A 13626-nucleotide genomic window follows, 5' to 3' on the forward strand; every position below is an offset into this window, starting at 1 on the left:
GCAATGAATGACACGGCCATGCGCAATGACACTGTACTTTAATCGGTTTTGTATTAATTGAAACTTGTGAATATGATGCTTTGGTTTGGTAAAATAGTTTGTTTTGTTTTTTTTAAATATGCTGCTCTCTTTGATGTGTATTGATATCATTGAGGTTTGTTAATTCCTCGGCTACGGTTTAATCCTTCTGGTACTTAAAAATATATATGTCGTGCTGAAATTTTAATTCGGGCGATAACTTCAGTGATGTACGGAAAAGTGTTGTCTGCTCCATTTGTTTAGTGCAGTGTAACCGAAAATATGGAAGACACACCGCATGCCCAAGTGAAATTTTTCACCAAACAATCAAAGTTAGGATCTTATATGTTACAGAATATCACAAAAAATATATAAGTATTTTTAAATTACTGTTGTTTGTCCATTGTAATTTGTCATACATCGGAAGAGAATATAATAAATGTAGTAATACATTTTCGCGACCCCTACAACATATATGTGGAAATCTTCCATTACATTTCCTTCTCTGCAGTCTATAAATAAGCATTTGGACGTAATTCAAGACTTCAGTATATTTCAATAATTCTGCATTCATCTTAATTTCGAGTTTGTTTTTAATCAAATGAAGCTGAATTGTAGTATTTAATTTGTAACTATGTTATTGACAACATCCAAATTGGGCAAAACTGACTTGTTACATGTAGAATATACATTTCTGAAGGAGAAAAAATATTTTAAATCGTAGTTATATGTGTAAAGCTACACCGCTTTAAGTGTTTTAACAAAGTTTCATTGAAGTTTAGTGTAAATAAGCATGTTCACTGACACATAGGCCACACTGTTTCCGCTCTTGTATATATATATGATAATATGTATGCGCTTCCTTGAAAGGCAAGAACTTCAATTAAATGGACACTAATGGCGATGGCACAAACTGGTGTCAATATGCAGACAATGTCATACCTTTTTTTGAATCTAAATGAGCATGCTGTAAACAGGTTTCCCATTTCAATTTCATCATGGCAGTTCATAATTTGATTCTTATTTTTTCCAGATACTCAGTGCCAGACACACCGTTTTCTGTTCCTGTGACAGTTAATACTGGTGATCTGAGCTCCCTTATCAATGGACTTATCAAGGGTTAGTATGGAAAGCTTACTTTTTCATTAAAAGTTTCAACAACAGAAAAGAAAGATAAAATGAAACCTAAGGAAGGGAATATTTCAAAGAGGTGTTCAATCTAGATTTGATTTGTCTACTTTTTTTATTTAGCTTTTTAATTAATCTTCACAGACTTAAGTGGAAAAAGGCAGTATATTTAGCATACAAGTCTGGTTTTGAACAAGAATGGTTGAGGAGGAAACAGGTTATGATAAAATGGCAAAAAATTCAGGTGGATTTGTTCAGAAAGGCTGAAATTCAGGGGGAATTTGGTAGTATTCAGTGGGATTTTTTTAAAAGGTCTAAGTTGGCGAAATTTCAAAGTATTTTACGATGCAAGTACAAAAAAAATGTATTCACATATATTTTGCTATGGAAACCTCTACAGCTTTAGCTGTAGCTTTTTCATTATACAGAATTATTTTATGTCATGATTTATCATAGTTTTATGATACACTGTCATGCCATAGTGTAATGCATTTGCAGAACAAAATATGTCAATGGAAAAATATGTTTTCGAGGCAATTCAATTTAATTTACCTTCCTCCAAAGTCTTTTGAAAAATTCAGCTTAATACTATCCGCTATGATGACGTTCACACAATAAGAGAATGGAATAAAAAGAAGAAATATTATTAATTTCTTACTTTTTCAAAATAGTAATATTTCTTTGCCTTTCATCATTAATACAAATTAACTGATCACTTGTTGTAAAAGTTTCCGTTTGGCATTTATCAAACCTTTTTTAAACAGTCATTTCACCCTTGTGGAGTTGTTTCTTTACATTCAGTTTCACTCACATACTGTGTTTTCACTTTGTCATTATTGCCCGAAGTAAAATCTCTCAAATTTTTTTAATTTATTTTTACTCCGGGGGATTTTGATCTCCCTGCGGGAGACCGGGGGATGTATAGAAATTCCAGGGGATTTTTCAACCCGTCTGGGGATAGGGCATGTATGCCTTGGTCAGACATAAAAAAAAATCAAGATATGTAAATGAAACTTCATTCACTATGTGGAGTTCAATTGTCATTTATTTGTTGTTTTATGATTTTTTTATTTTATTTAAAATAACTTTCTTCTAGAAAACGTAGACAAAGATGTAGACATAGACTTTGACTTCTTGATTGACGGCGAGTTCCTGAGAGTGAGCCTTGAGAAACACTTAGAGCAGAAAGAAGTTTCCACGGAAACAGTTGCTGAGTTAGAATATGTTGAGAGGCACCCAGCCCCTCGTCCTGAAGATTCACTTGACCATGATGACTGGGTCAGCTGTGTACATGCTGCAAACAACTGGTACATGTAGATTAACGTAGTTCTCAGTAACAATTCAATCACTATCAATTATACATTTGAGATTTGTCAAAAAACACTTTTAATGTTTAACATTACCATAGAACCCTTTTGAAGAGTTTAACATGTAACTAATTTTGAAAAATTAGTGTGCAAGATTGAAGAACATACTATTTGTGACAGTTGCATCAATATTTTCTGTAGCTCCTTTTTTCCCAGAATTCTTATAAATAAAAGGCTTGTATAATAACATTTTTACAACACCGTTAAAATTTTGCTTTTCTGAGATGTCCTTTATTGTCCATAGATGTATTTATGACAAATTTAGGCTGTACCACTGTGTTCAACAGATGTTTACACAAATATATGTAAACATGTATCATTTAATGAATGTGATGAATGTTTAAATATAGAGATGGCAACGAGTACCCGAGTACTCGATCGAACGTCCGAGTACTCAAGTACCAAATCGCTACTCGAGTACTCTGAAAAAAAATGAAAAAAAATCTATAAAAATCACCAAATACACGATTTACAGACAAAATATCAGATCTGGTTAGTTGCCAAGAGGACAATTTACGGTCCCTCTATTCCCCACTGTGTACACAATTGACCTCAATCAATTAGTTGACAGTTGTTGTGATAGTTGCAAACTGTCAACAAAGGACCCCTATTTCAAATTAGCACTGATGTCAATTAGCTAAGTTTTGATAGCGGTACTTTCACCTATACAATCCTATTGCATACCAATTAGAGACCTTTCACCAAACAATGGACGCTAACGAGCGAAAGGGTATCGAGAATTGATTTCTTAATGGGCGTATTTTAACTATTTTTGCAATGATTATCACAATTGATTGGTTGATATTTTAAATCAAGAATTATGAATATTGATGAGGTTAACAAGAATTACACAGTGCGAAAAACTATCATTTAAAAAATAATAATTTGTAGAGTAAACAACTGAACTTCGTATTGAATTTCGTTCACTATTTTTATATATGCTGTTAATTTTCGTTCATTGTAATTCTGATTGTTGTTCATTTCTGCAGTGCAAACTTGTATAAAATGAAACGAATAAGACAAATTAAAAGCCTGAAACAACATTTGTTTTCTTTTTATATAATTTTTTGTTAAAATACGTAATGAAAGTTTACTTTAAAGGTGAAAATGACCAATAATACGACCAATGCACAATATACGTCATTAACGATACATGTATACACAATCTTGTCTTTGCGAACACATAATCAATTTTTCCGACTAATCGAGTACCCGAGTACTCGATCGAACGATTGTCCGAGTACTCGAATATTAATTTTACTACTCGTTGCCATCCCTATTAAAAAATAATAATTCTTGAAGAGACAATTTCTGTTATTTTCCAGCATTTTAAGTGGAAGCTATGACAACACCCTGCACCTGTGGTCAGCCAAGGGTGACGCCTTACTTACCATTCCTGGTCATACACAACCTGTCAAGTGTGTTAAATGGATACAACATGGTAAATCAGAGTTCTCATTCCAAACTCTCATTGGGGGATCTCCTATTGTTGCTTTGCAAAATCCCAAAATTCTACCTTCAGTCATTGCTGAATTACCTCCCCTTCAACTTAAACCATATGCATGATTAAGCCCTTCTCTTTCAGATTTATGTGTCTGCTGTTTAAACCGCCAATGATATTAATGATTTTAAAATCACTTTACACAAATCCTCTCAACATTGAACTTAAGTGTTGATGATTGTGTTTCTGTCCACAACAAACTCATTTACCATTTTTAGCTCGACTATTCGAAGAATAAGGAGAGCTATACTACTCACCCTGGCGTCGGTGTTGGCATCACACCTTGGTTAAGGTTTTGCATGTAAACACCTTTAAGTCATTATCTCAGTAAATACATCAGTTATTGCATTGAAACTTTGGATATGTATTCCCAACTATCTTACATACTAAATTATTGAAGTTACATAATAATTATTTAAATATAATGCAAATAATAGGCCTTTATTATTCGACTTAGAAATTCTGGTAAAGGTTTTGCGTGTAAGCACACATAGGTTAATATCTCAGCAACTACTTGAGGTATTGCATTGATACTTGATACAATGGTACTCAATCATCCAACCTTCTAAATTAACCAAGTTAGATAACTCTAGTTTGCATTTAATGCAAATAATTGCCCTCTATTATTTGACTTAGAAATTTTGGTTAAGGTTTTGCGTGTAAGCACACATAGGTTAATATCTCAGCAACTTCTTGAGGTATTGCATTGAGACTTTATACAATGGTAGTCAACCATCCAGCCTACTTAATTAACCAAGTTAGGTAACTCTAGTTTGCATTTAATGCAAAATAATTGCGCTTTATTATTCGAATTAGAAATTCTGGTTAAGGTTTTGCATGTAACCACATTTAAGTCAATATCTCAGCAAATATATCATGTATTGCATTGAAACATTAGATATGTATTCCCAGATAACACTTTTTATGAATATAATGCTAATTATGGGCCTTTATTATTTGACTTAGACATTCTGCTTAAGGTTTTGCATGTAAGCACAAGTAGGTTATTATCTCAGTAATTACTGGATGGATTGCATTGAGACTTTATACAATGGTACTCAACCATTCAATCTACTTAAATAACCAAGTAAGATAACTCCAGTTTGAATTAAATTAAAATAATGGCCCCTTTTTATTCTACATAGAAATTCTGGTTAAGGTTTTGCATGTAACAACTTAAGTCAATACCTCAGCAAATACATCATGTATTGCATTGAAACTTTACACACAGGCTCCCATCTATTTAACCTTCTTATTAAATCAAGTAAGATAACTCTATCTTTCATAATATATAATTTTTGCCCCTTTTTTATGGGACTTAGAAATTCTGGTTAAGGTCTTGCATGTTAGCACACATAGGATAATATCTCAGCAACTATTTGATGTATTGCATTGAGACTTTATACAATGGTATTCAACCACCCACCTTAATTGAATAACCAAGTTAGATAACTGTTTTTTGCAAATAATGGTGCTTTATTATTAGACTTAGAAATTCTCGTTAAAATTTTGCATGGAACCACATTTATGTTAATATCTCCGCACGCCATGTATTGCATTGAAATCTAATCTAACAGTGATCCATGCATGTTTCCCCTAAACGTTTCAATCCTTACATTGAAAAGCGGCGGAATAGTCGAGCGCGCTGTCTCTGTGACAGCTCTTGTTTTTTGTATAACCATGTTTTTTTCCAATTTGTCCTTTTTTTCCAAATTAGTACCATGTCTGGACATATACATGGTTTCTAAAGATAGCCTAGTTATATAATCTGTTTTCTGCATCATGAAATGACGCTTCATTTGTTGCATTGTTACACAGGTGCTGTAAAAAGACTTGACTTGATGGATAAATAATTTTTAAATGGCTTTTATAAAAAAGAATAAAAACACTAGATAATCTGGGAAGTCAATCAAATTTGAAAAGGCAAACATCTATAAATTTTCATACATAGTCATAGCACAATTACCAATGTAACTCATATTCATTTGACCCATGGGTGCTACTGCCAAGATATTGAACAATTTTATCGGACAGGCCTTTATCTGTTCATAAGAAAGAGTAACAGCAGGATAGAAATGCATCTGATTCCTTTTCAAAAGAAAACTTTTTTGCCATTATATTAAACTTAGTTTTAAGCAGCTGGAGCCCAGCATGGGCTGTGGACTAGTATCAGCTTACAGGTGTGTTGTACACTTATGAACTTAAGTGCAGATATGTAGATACAAAATGCATTTAGTAAACCATATGCAGATCCAGGAAAGTCGAGCAGTTTTCTGTCGGGATCACATGACCAGACTGTGTTGCTATGGCAATGGGATGAGGGGAAGCGAGAGGTAGACTGTGTCCACTGTTGTCGAGGTCATGCTGCCAGTGTTGACTGTATTGCTGTAAACCAGTCAGGGGACAAGGTTAGGACTGTCAGAAATGAATTTTTATGCCCCCGAAGGTGGGCATATTAAAATCGCACCATCCGTCTGACCGTCCTTCCGTCCGTCCGTGTGTATGGCTCAATAACTCATGTCCGGGCTGTAACTTTCCCTTGTATGGACAGATTTTAAAATAACTTGCCACATGTGTCCGGCATACCAAGACGACGTTTCGCGTGTAAGAACCGTGTCCCTACCTCTAAGGTCAAGGTCACACTTAGGTGTTTATTCACAATGGAATGCTGCATATAAGGACATAGAGTATAGGTTGTCGTGTCCGGGCTGTAACTTTCCCTTGTATGGACAGATTTTAAAATAACTTGCCACATGTGTTCGGCATACTAAGACGACATGTCGCGTGCAAGACCCGTGTCCCTACCTCTTAGGTCAAGGTCACACTTAGTGTTTATTCACAATGGAATGCTGCATATAAGGACATAGAGTATAGGTTGTCGTGTCCGGGCTGTAACTTTCCCTTGAATGGACAGATTTTAAAATAACTTGCCACATGTGTTCCACATGCCAAGACGATGTGTCGCGTGCAAGGACCGTGTCCCTACCTCTAAGGTCAAGGTCACACTTAGTGTTTATTCACTATGTAGTGCTGCATATAAGGACATAGAGTATAGGTTGTCGTGTCTGGGCTGTAACTTTCCCTTGTATGGATAATTTTTAAAATAACTTGCCACATTTGTTCCACATACCAAGACGATGGGTCGCGTGCACCTCTAAGGTCAAGGTCACACATAGTGTATATTCACAATGGAATGCAGCATATATAAGGACATAGAGTATAAGTTGTAGTGTCCGGGCTGTGAAGGTTGTCAAGTATGGGTGATATTTTTTTATCTTCACAGGCAATTTAAAATAACTTGCCATATGTATTTGACACGTAAAGGCGAGATCAAATTTTCATGTACTGACCTTGTTCATAGGTCAATGTCACATTCGGGGGCATTCGTCACATACTGTGACAGCTCTTGTTTATGTTCAGAGGCAATTTAAAATAACTTGCCATATGTATTTGACACGTAAAGGCAAGATCAACTTTTCATGTACTGACCTTGTTCATAGGTCAATGTCACATTCGGGGGCATTCGTCACATACTAAGACAGCTTTTGTTTGAGTGTTGAAACTATACAGAGAGTAAGGGAAAACCTGTTGCATCTAAAATGTACCTTAAAAATTAAGGAAGTATTCCTAGTTGATATGTAATGGATATTGACAAAAAATAAATAGGAAAAAATTGCACTTATGTAAGTCTTACCATAATAAATGTACCCTGTCTTTTTGCAGTTTTGCTCTGGTTCTTGGGACAAAATGTTGAAGATGTGGTCCGCAGGTATGGTTTGTTCTTAGTGTTAATTTTACCTTATGGATAACATGTAATTGTTGGCAAATAATATGTTAGATTTTTGCCGAATGTCTCGTAATATCTTATTAATATGTGTAACAGGTTGAAGTATTGCATTTTATGAAGCCAAATTACTGAATTAAACTTGATTTTATCAACCAAAACATAGCTTATCATTATTAAAACAATTTCAATAAACGTCTCAAAACAATTAAAAAGAAGACAATATACACATATAAATAAAAACAGAAATAGGTAGCTTAGCTTGATCCTATCATAAGCAAGAGTTGAGTTGAGTTGAGCAACCTACAGGTGAGATTTTTCTAAAAATTGCAGCTTGGTAAATATGAAACTTGAACTTGTAAATGCCCATTGTTATAAATAAGGAGGAAAGTCTGGTCTCTTGTTTCAAATTACTATAATGAGCACATTATGATTACCATTATTGTAGGCTTACAGAATATTAGTTATTCTGATTTCTCAAATCCAGTACAATAGATTTGGTCTATACATTTCAAATATTGATGAGTAAAATTAGGGTACTCATACATTTAAAGTTCAATATCTAACTATTTTTTTGTCATAATTACTTTCCATTGTTTACCTTGAAAAATGATCCGCATCTGGTATAAATTACGGATAATTGTTATTGCAGCAGAATGCAAACAGAGAATTACACTTAAACTAAGCCATTATCTTACTATCCTGAGCATGTTTAGTGAGAGGAGAAAAGAGGTACCACATTGTCAGCGGATAGCTTTAGTAAAATCAAAAGTGAGTAGGACATTACAATGCTAATACCATGATCTTGAATACATCCTTTGTAAAACACATTTCAGTGATAGACAGAACCGAGGAATCTCCTAGTGACGATGAAGACAAACCAGCTAAGAAAAAGAAGACGAGTGGCCCCAAAGTTCAGACCCGGGTGCCTATTCTAACCCTGTCAGGGCACACAGAGGCGGTATCAGGAGTCACCTGGCTCGGGGACCAGGAAGTGTGCACAGCCTCATGGGACCACACACTGCGACTATGGGACCTGGAGAAGGCAGAACAGAAATCTACAATGGTCTGTGTTTGATTTTAAAGTTGGTTTGTGATTTGTTCTCATATTTGTGTTTTTCATAAAAGTATTCACTATTGTTTTAGCCTTGGTGTTGGCATCGTCATGTGTTTGTCAACTGAGAAAAACAGATATGTGTTTTCATCTGCTTGCAGTGTTATTTATCTTTACTTATTCTCTATTAACCAGAAGACCATTTCTCTATCCATGTTTACTAGTTCCAAAGACATTCAGGTGCATTCATATTTCTGCTTTCATAACGTTTGGAGTGATACTGTTTAATAACTTTAGAATGCTTTAACCTCAAATAGGATGTGAATTTAGTATGTAGCAAAAACAAATTTAACGATGTTTGTTTTTGATTAAATAATGGTGTGACAATTTTAAACCTCTGTTTCTCACTAAATTGCTGTTTGTTTCAGCAATGTTTCTCACTAACTGGCTGTTTGTTTCAGCAATGTTTCTCACTATCTTGCTGTGTCAGCAATGTTTCTCAATAACTGGCTGCTTGTTTCAGCAATGTTTCTCACTAACTGGCTGCTTGTTTCAGCAATGTTTCTCACTAACTGGCTGCTTGTTTCAGCAATGTTTCTCACTAACTGGCTGCTTGTTTCAGCAATGTTTCTCACTAACTGGCTGCTTGTTTCAGCAATGTTTCTCACTAACTGGATGCCTGTTTCAGTAATGTTTCTCACTAACTGGCTGCTTGTGTCAGCAATGTTTCTCACTAACTGGCTGTTTGTTTCAGCAAGGGAACAAGGTATTCCTGTCTGTTTCCTACTCTCCTGCCAATGGGCTTCTGGTCACAGGTTCGGCAGACAGACATGTGCGCTTATGGGACCCAAGATGTTCAGGTATTAAAATTATGTTGTTTGCCACTTTTAGCTTGATTATAGTATGAAGAGTATGGAGAGCTATACTACTCACCCTAGTATCGGCGTCAGACCTTGGTTAAGGTTTTGCATGTATTAAAGCACCTTAAAGTCATTATCTCAGTAAATACATCATTTATTGCATTGAAACTTTGGATTTGTGTTCCCAACTACATGTATCTAACATACTAAAAGAATGAAGTTAGGTAACACTTATATGAATATAATGCAAATAATGGGCCTTTATTGTTTGACTTAAGAAATTCTGGTTAAGGTTTTGTATGTTAGCACACGTAGGTTAATATCTCATCGACTTCTTGATGTATTTCATTGAGACCTAATACAATGGTACTCAACCATCCAACCTATTTAATTAACCAAGTGAGATAACTCTAGTTTGCATTTTATGCAAATAATTGCCCTATTATTTGACTTAGAAATTCTTGTTGAGGTATGCATATTAGCACACATAGGTTAATATCTCAGCAACTACTTGATGTATTGCATTGAGACTTTATAAAAAGGTTCTCGACCACCCAACTTACTTGAATAACCAAGTTTGATAACTGTATTTTGCAAATAATGGCCATTTATTATTGGAATTTTGAATGTAACCTTATTTATGTTAATATCTCAGCAATTACATCATATATTGCAATGAAATATGATCTAATTTTACAGTGATCCATGCATGTTTTGCCAAAACTTTTCAACCCTTAAAAGCGGCGGAATAGTCAAGTGCGCCATCTCTCTGACAGCTCTTGTTTTCTTTCCAAGTGTTTTTGTAGGCTGATTTGACCTGACTTAAACACTGATACTGTCATTACAGCTTACCTCGCATGAGCCTACTCATACCTGTACGACTGAGATCACAAGTGTCATGGATACTGTCTACATTCTTTTAATGGGACATGTATAGCAGTTTATATAATGGAAAAAATACTGTAGTAAATTAACAATTCTATGGCATAACGTCTCTATTTTTACAATCCAAAGGCCTCTGGTCACATTCACGAAAAAGTAGGGTTTTACAGACTCTTTTTTCATCGAAAACTTGGTTATAAGAATGAGGATGTCGTAAGGCGGACAGGCATTCCTCAAACATTGGTTTCCGCCCAATAATTTCAGTAAACATTGAGGGATTGTGATGAAACTTGGTGTATAGGTAGCAAACATGAATTTACATACATGTATAAATTTAAAATTGCACATTTGAATTGTGAGCCTCAAACTCTGAATGAAGGTGTTCATGAATATGGGCCCAGATATCTGGATAATGTTGATAACTGTAGCAATGAATGCATTATATGAGAGTGTTTATTTTTTAGATTGAACGTTCTGCTTAGTAAAGAAAAATGTTTGTGTTGAGTGAAATAATTGCTGAAAAAAAAAAAAAATTGGAACTCTTGTAGTCATCTTAATGACATTTAAAAGTAAAGTTTTAAGTTAATAACCCATTGCTTACATGTATCATACTTCCTACTTGTTACAGATGGGTCGATAGTGAAGAGCACCTACACGTCCCACCAGGGCTGGGTGTCCAGTGTGGCTTGGTCGCCCACCAACCGACACCAGTTCATCTCTGGCTCATACGACAACCTCATGAAACTCTGGGACCAAAGAAGGTAACAGTTTGCAGCTAGATTAATTTGTTAAAGATTGAATGTTCCTTTATGTAGCTCCATCACTGGAAGGAAACGTTTGGCAGTGTAATGTTTTTGAGTTTGAAGGTATTGCAACAGGAGCGCGAATATTGGTAACTGACTTGAGCCTTCCTTAGTGGACAGCCATAAAATGATGTAGACCTTAGAACAGCCTCCTTTAGGGAAGAAAACAGTACTGGTTTTAAATATGCCTGCTAGGTATGAATAAAGCCAAGGATTTAATCAAGGGCTGTTTGGAAAATAATGTAGTGATATTGTAAAATTACTGTAGAATACTTGAAGCTCAAACATGATGTGAATTTAGTACAAAGAGAAAAACAGTTTTACAATGTTTGCTTTTGATATAATTATGGTGGAACAATTAAAAACCTCTTGAAATTGACCAAAATCATGAAATGGTGGGAAAAAATTGCGAAAATAAAACAATCGACAGTGTTATATGTCATAATAAATGTGGTGTGCTTCTCCTGTGCATTTGTAAAGACTTTTATGTTTTCAGCCCTAAGGCCCCCCTCTATAATCTGGTTGGCCACACTGACAAGATCTTGGCTGTTGATTGGTCGATACCAAGCATGTTGCTGTCAGGAGGGGCTGACAATCAGCTGAAGATATTCCAGTATGAGGATGTGGCTGGCAAGAAATCTTGAGGAATGACTTGTGTTATAATAAATTTTCAACTTGATCTTGTTAAGTTCTATTCACATTTTTAGAATAACAAATACCTGCAATGTGTCAAACATATATGTTAGTTTTGCGTTATATGAAAAGAGGTATCTTATCTTCTATCTTCAAATAGGAATACTTAAGCCCTGAATTTGAGATGCATTGGGCAAATGAATGATGTTCCATTCTTTCAGAAGCCTGCAATGTTCCAGATTTGGCTCATGCGATAAGTAATCAGTATCGCTTAGTGATGGGCCGATTAGGGGGTATAATCAATTAACGGCTAGAAAAGCCCAACCGATTCCGATAATCGATTGTGTTTTCTCCGAGTCGATAGCGGGTACGAATACTCGCGGGTACGAACGAAGATTTCCGAATGGGAAATAACTCTGAAAGCGTGCAAAATGGCCGCTCTAGCAGACGGCAATAGAGAGTCGGAGATATTTAATCACCCAGGATCCAAAACTAAGTCTTATGTATGGAAGGTCTTTGGATTTCAAAAGATCGCCCTGAATTTGCCACCGACGAAGGACAATTTGAATATGAACATCGCCATTTGTCGTCTTTGTAAAAAGACTTACAAAAACACCGGTTAGTTGAATCTTTTGAAATTTCCCGTCCAGTATTTTAATGTCAGGCTTCAGCATTATATTTTGGAACTCAAGAGCTGTGTTTGTGTAATCATCATTAATGTTTTGCTAATATATTGTCCCCACTTTAATAGAAAGAACTCATGCCTGTCCGAAAGTTTAAAGTATCCGAAATATCAGACATGATTAATGCTTAACGGTTAAAACCGAACTATGCCGGCAAATGGTCAGCCAATGAAGCGTTAGTATTTTGTTGCAGTTATCCAATGAAAATTGATTTAACATCGTACAGTTAGGCACAACTGTCAATATGGCGGCGCCCATAGCGTCAAAAAATAAGTTCGAAAGAATTAGCAAAACTTTGATAGATTTTCGTATTTTATAACGGTATGTCCGACTGAATCTATCTGTTGACAAGAGACAAAAATGCTGTGACATTTCTATATCCATTATTATGTAATATCGGTGGAAAGAACTTAGTTTTTTATGCAACTTGATTTTTTCAGTGACATTCAATGTACATGTTAAAGTGTAAAACAGTTTTTTATGTGAATAATGCTGTTGTTTGTACTAAATATCTAGAAAAATTTTATTATAAATAAGTTGTAAACTGTCTTTGTGTTTAAATTTGTTGTTTGTTTTAAACGGGATGTTTTTTCATAAATAAAAAGTATCAAACTTGAGATGTAAGGGTGTAAAAAGAGCATGTATATAAAGCAGAATCAAGTACGTAAAGGCCTTATAAAGTTACGGCATAAACAATAAAGAATGTAAACATAAACAATAAACAAAGTGTTACTTTGTACCACTTAAGTATTGTAATGTTTCTAAGTTTTGCAAGTTAAGTGAAAATGTGTTAATTACTTTGAAGTAGTTTGCCAAGCTTGAAATGTTTTGTATTTTGCCAAACAATTCAGTTTGTTGCGTTTGTACAGAGATATTTACTTCTAGTCTGTTGCAAAGTTCTAGTTTTAGTAGT

General features: G+C 34.9%; 1 protein-coding gene across 1 annotated transcript; it reads left to right on the forward strand.

Moving 5' to 3' along the window:
• The first annotated feature begins 229 nt into the window (after positions 1-229).
• On the forward strand, positions 230-13261 carry LOC128226683 (ribosome biogenesis protein WDR12 homolog). The gene is made up of 10 exons (XM_052936663.1): positions 230-350; positions 1052-1137; positions 2243-2453; positions 3839-3954; positions 6265-6422; positions 7738-7783; positions 8635-8864; positions 9607-9712; positions 11223-11355; positions 11894-13261. The coding sequence occupies exons 1-10, from the start codon at positions 301-303 to the stop codon at positions 12039-12041; spliced, it is 1284 nt and encodes a 427-aa protein (XP_052792623.1). The 5' UTR covers positions 230-300; the 3' UTR covers positions 12042-13261.
• The last annotated feature ends 365 nt before the right edge of the window (positions 13262-13626 follow it).

This window comes from Mya arenaria, chromosome 3 (assembly GCF_026914265.1).
Source record: "Mya arenaria isolate MELC-2E11 chromosome 3, ASM2691426v1".
Taxonomy (NCBI): Eukaryota; Metazoa; Mollusca; class Bivalvia; order Myida; family Myidae; genus Mya; species Mya arenaria.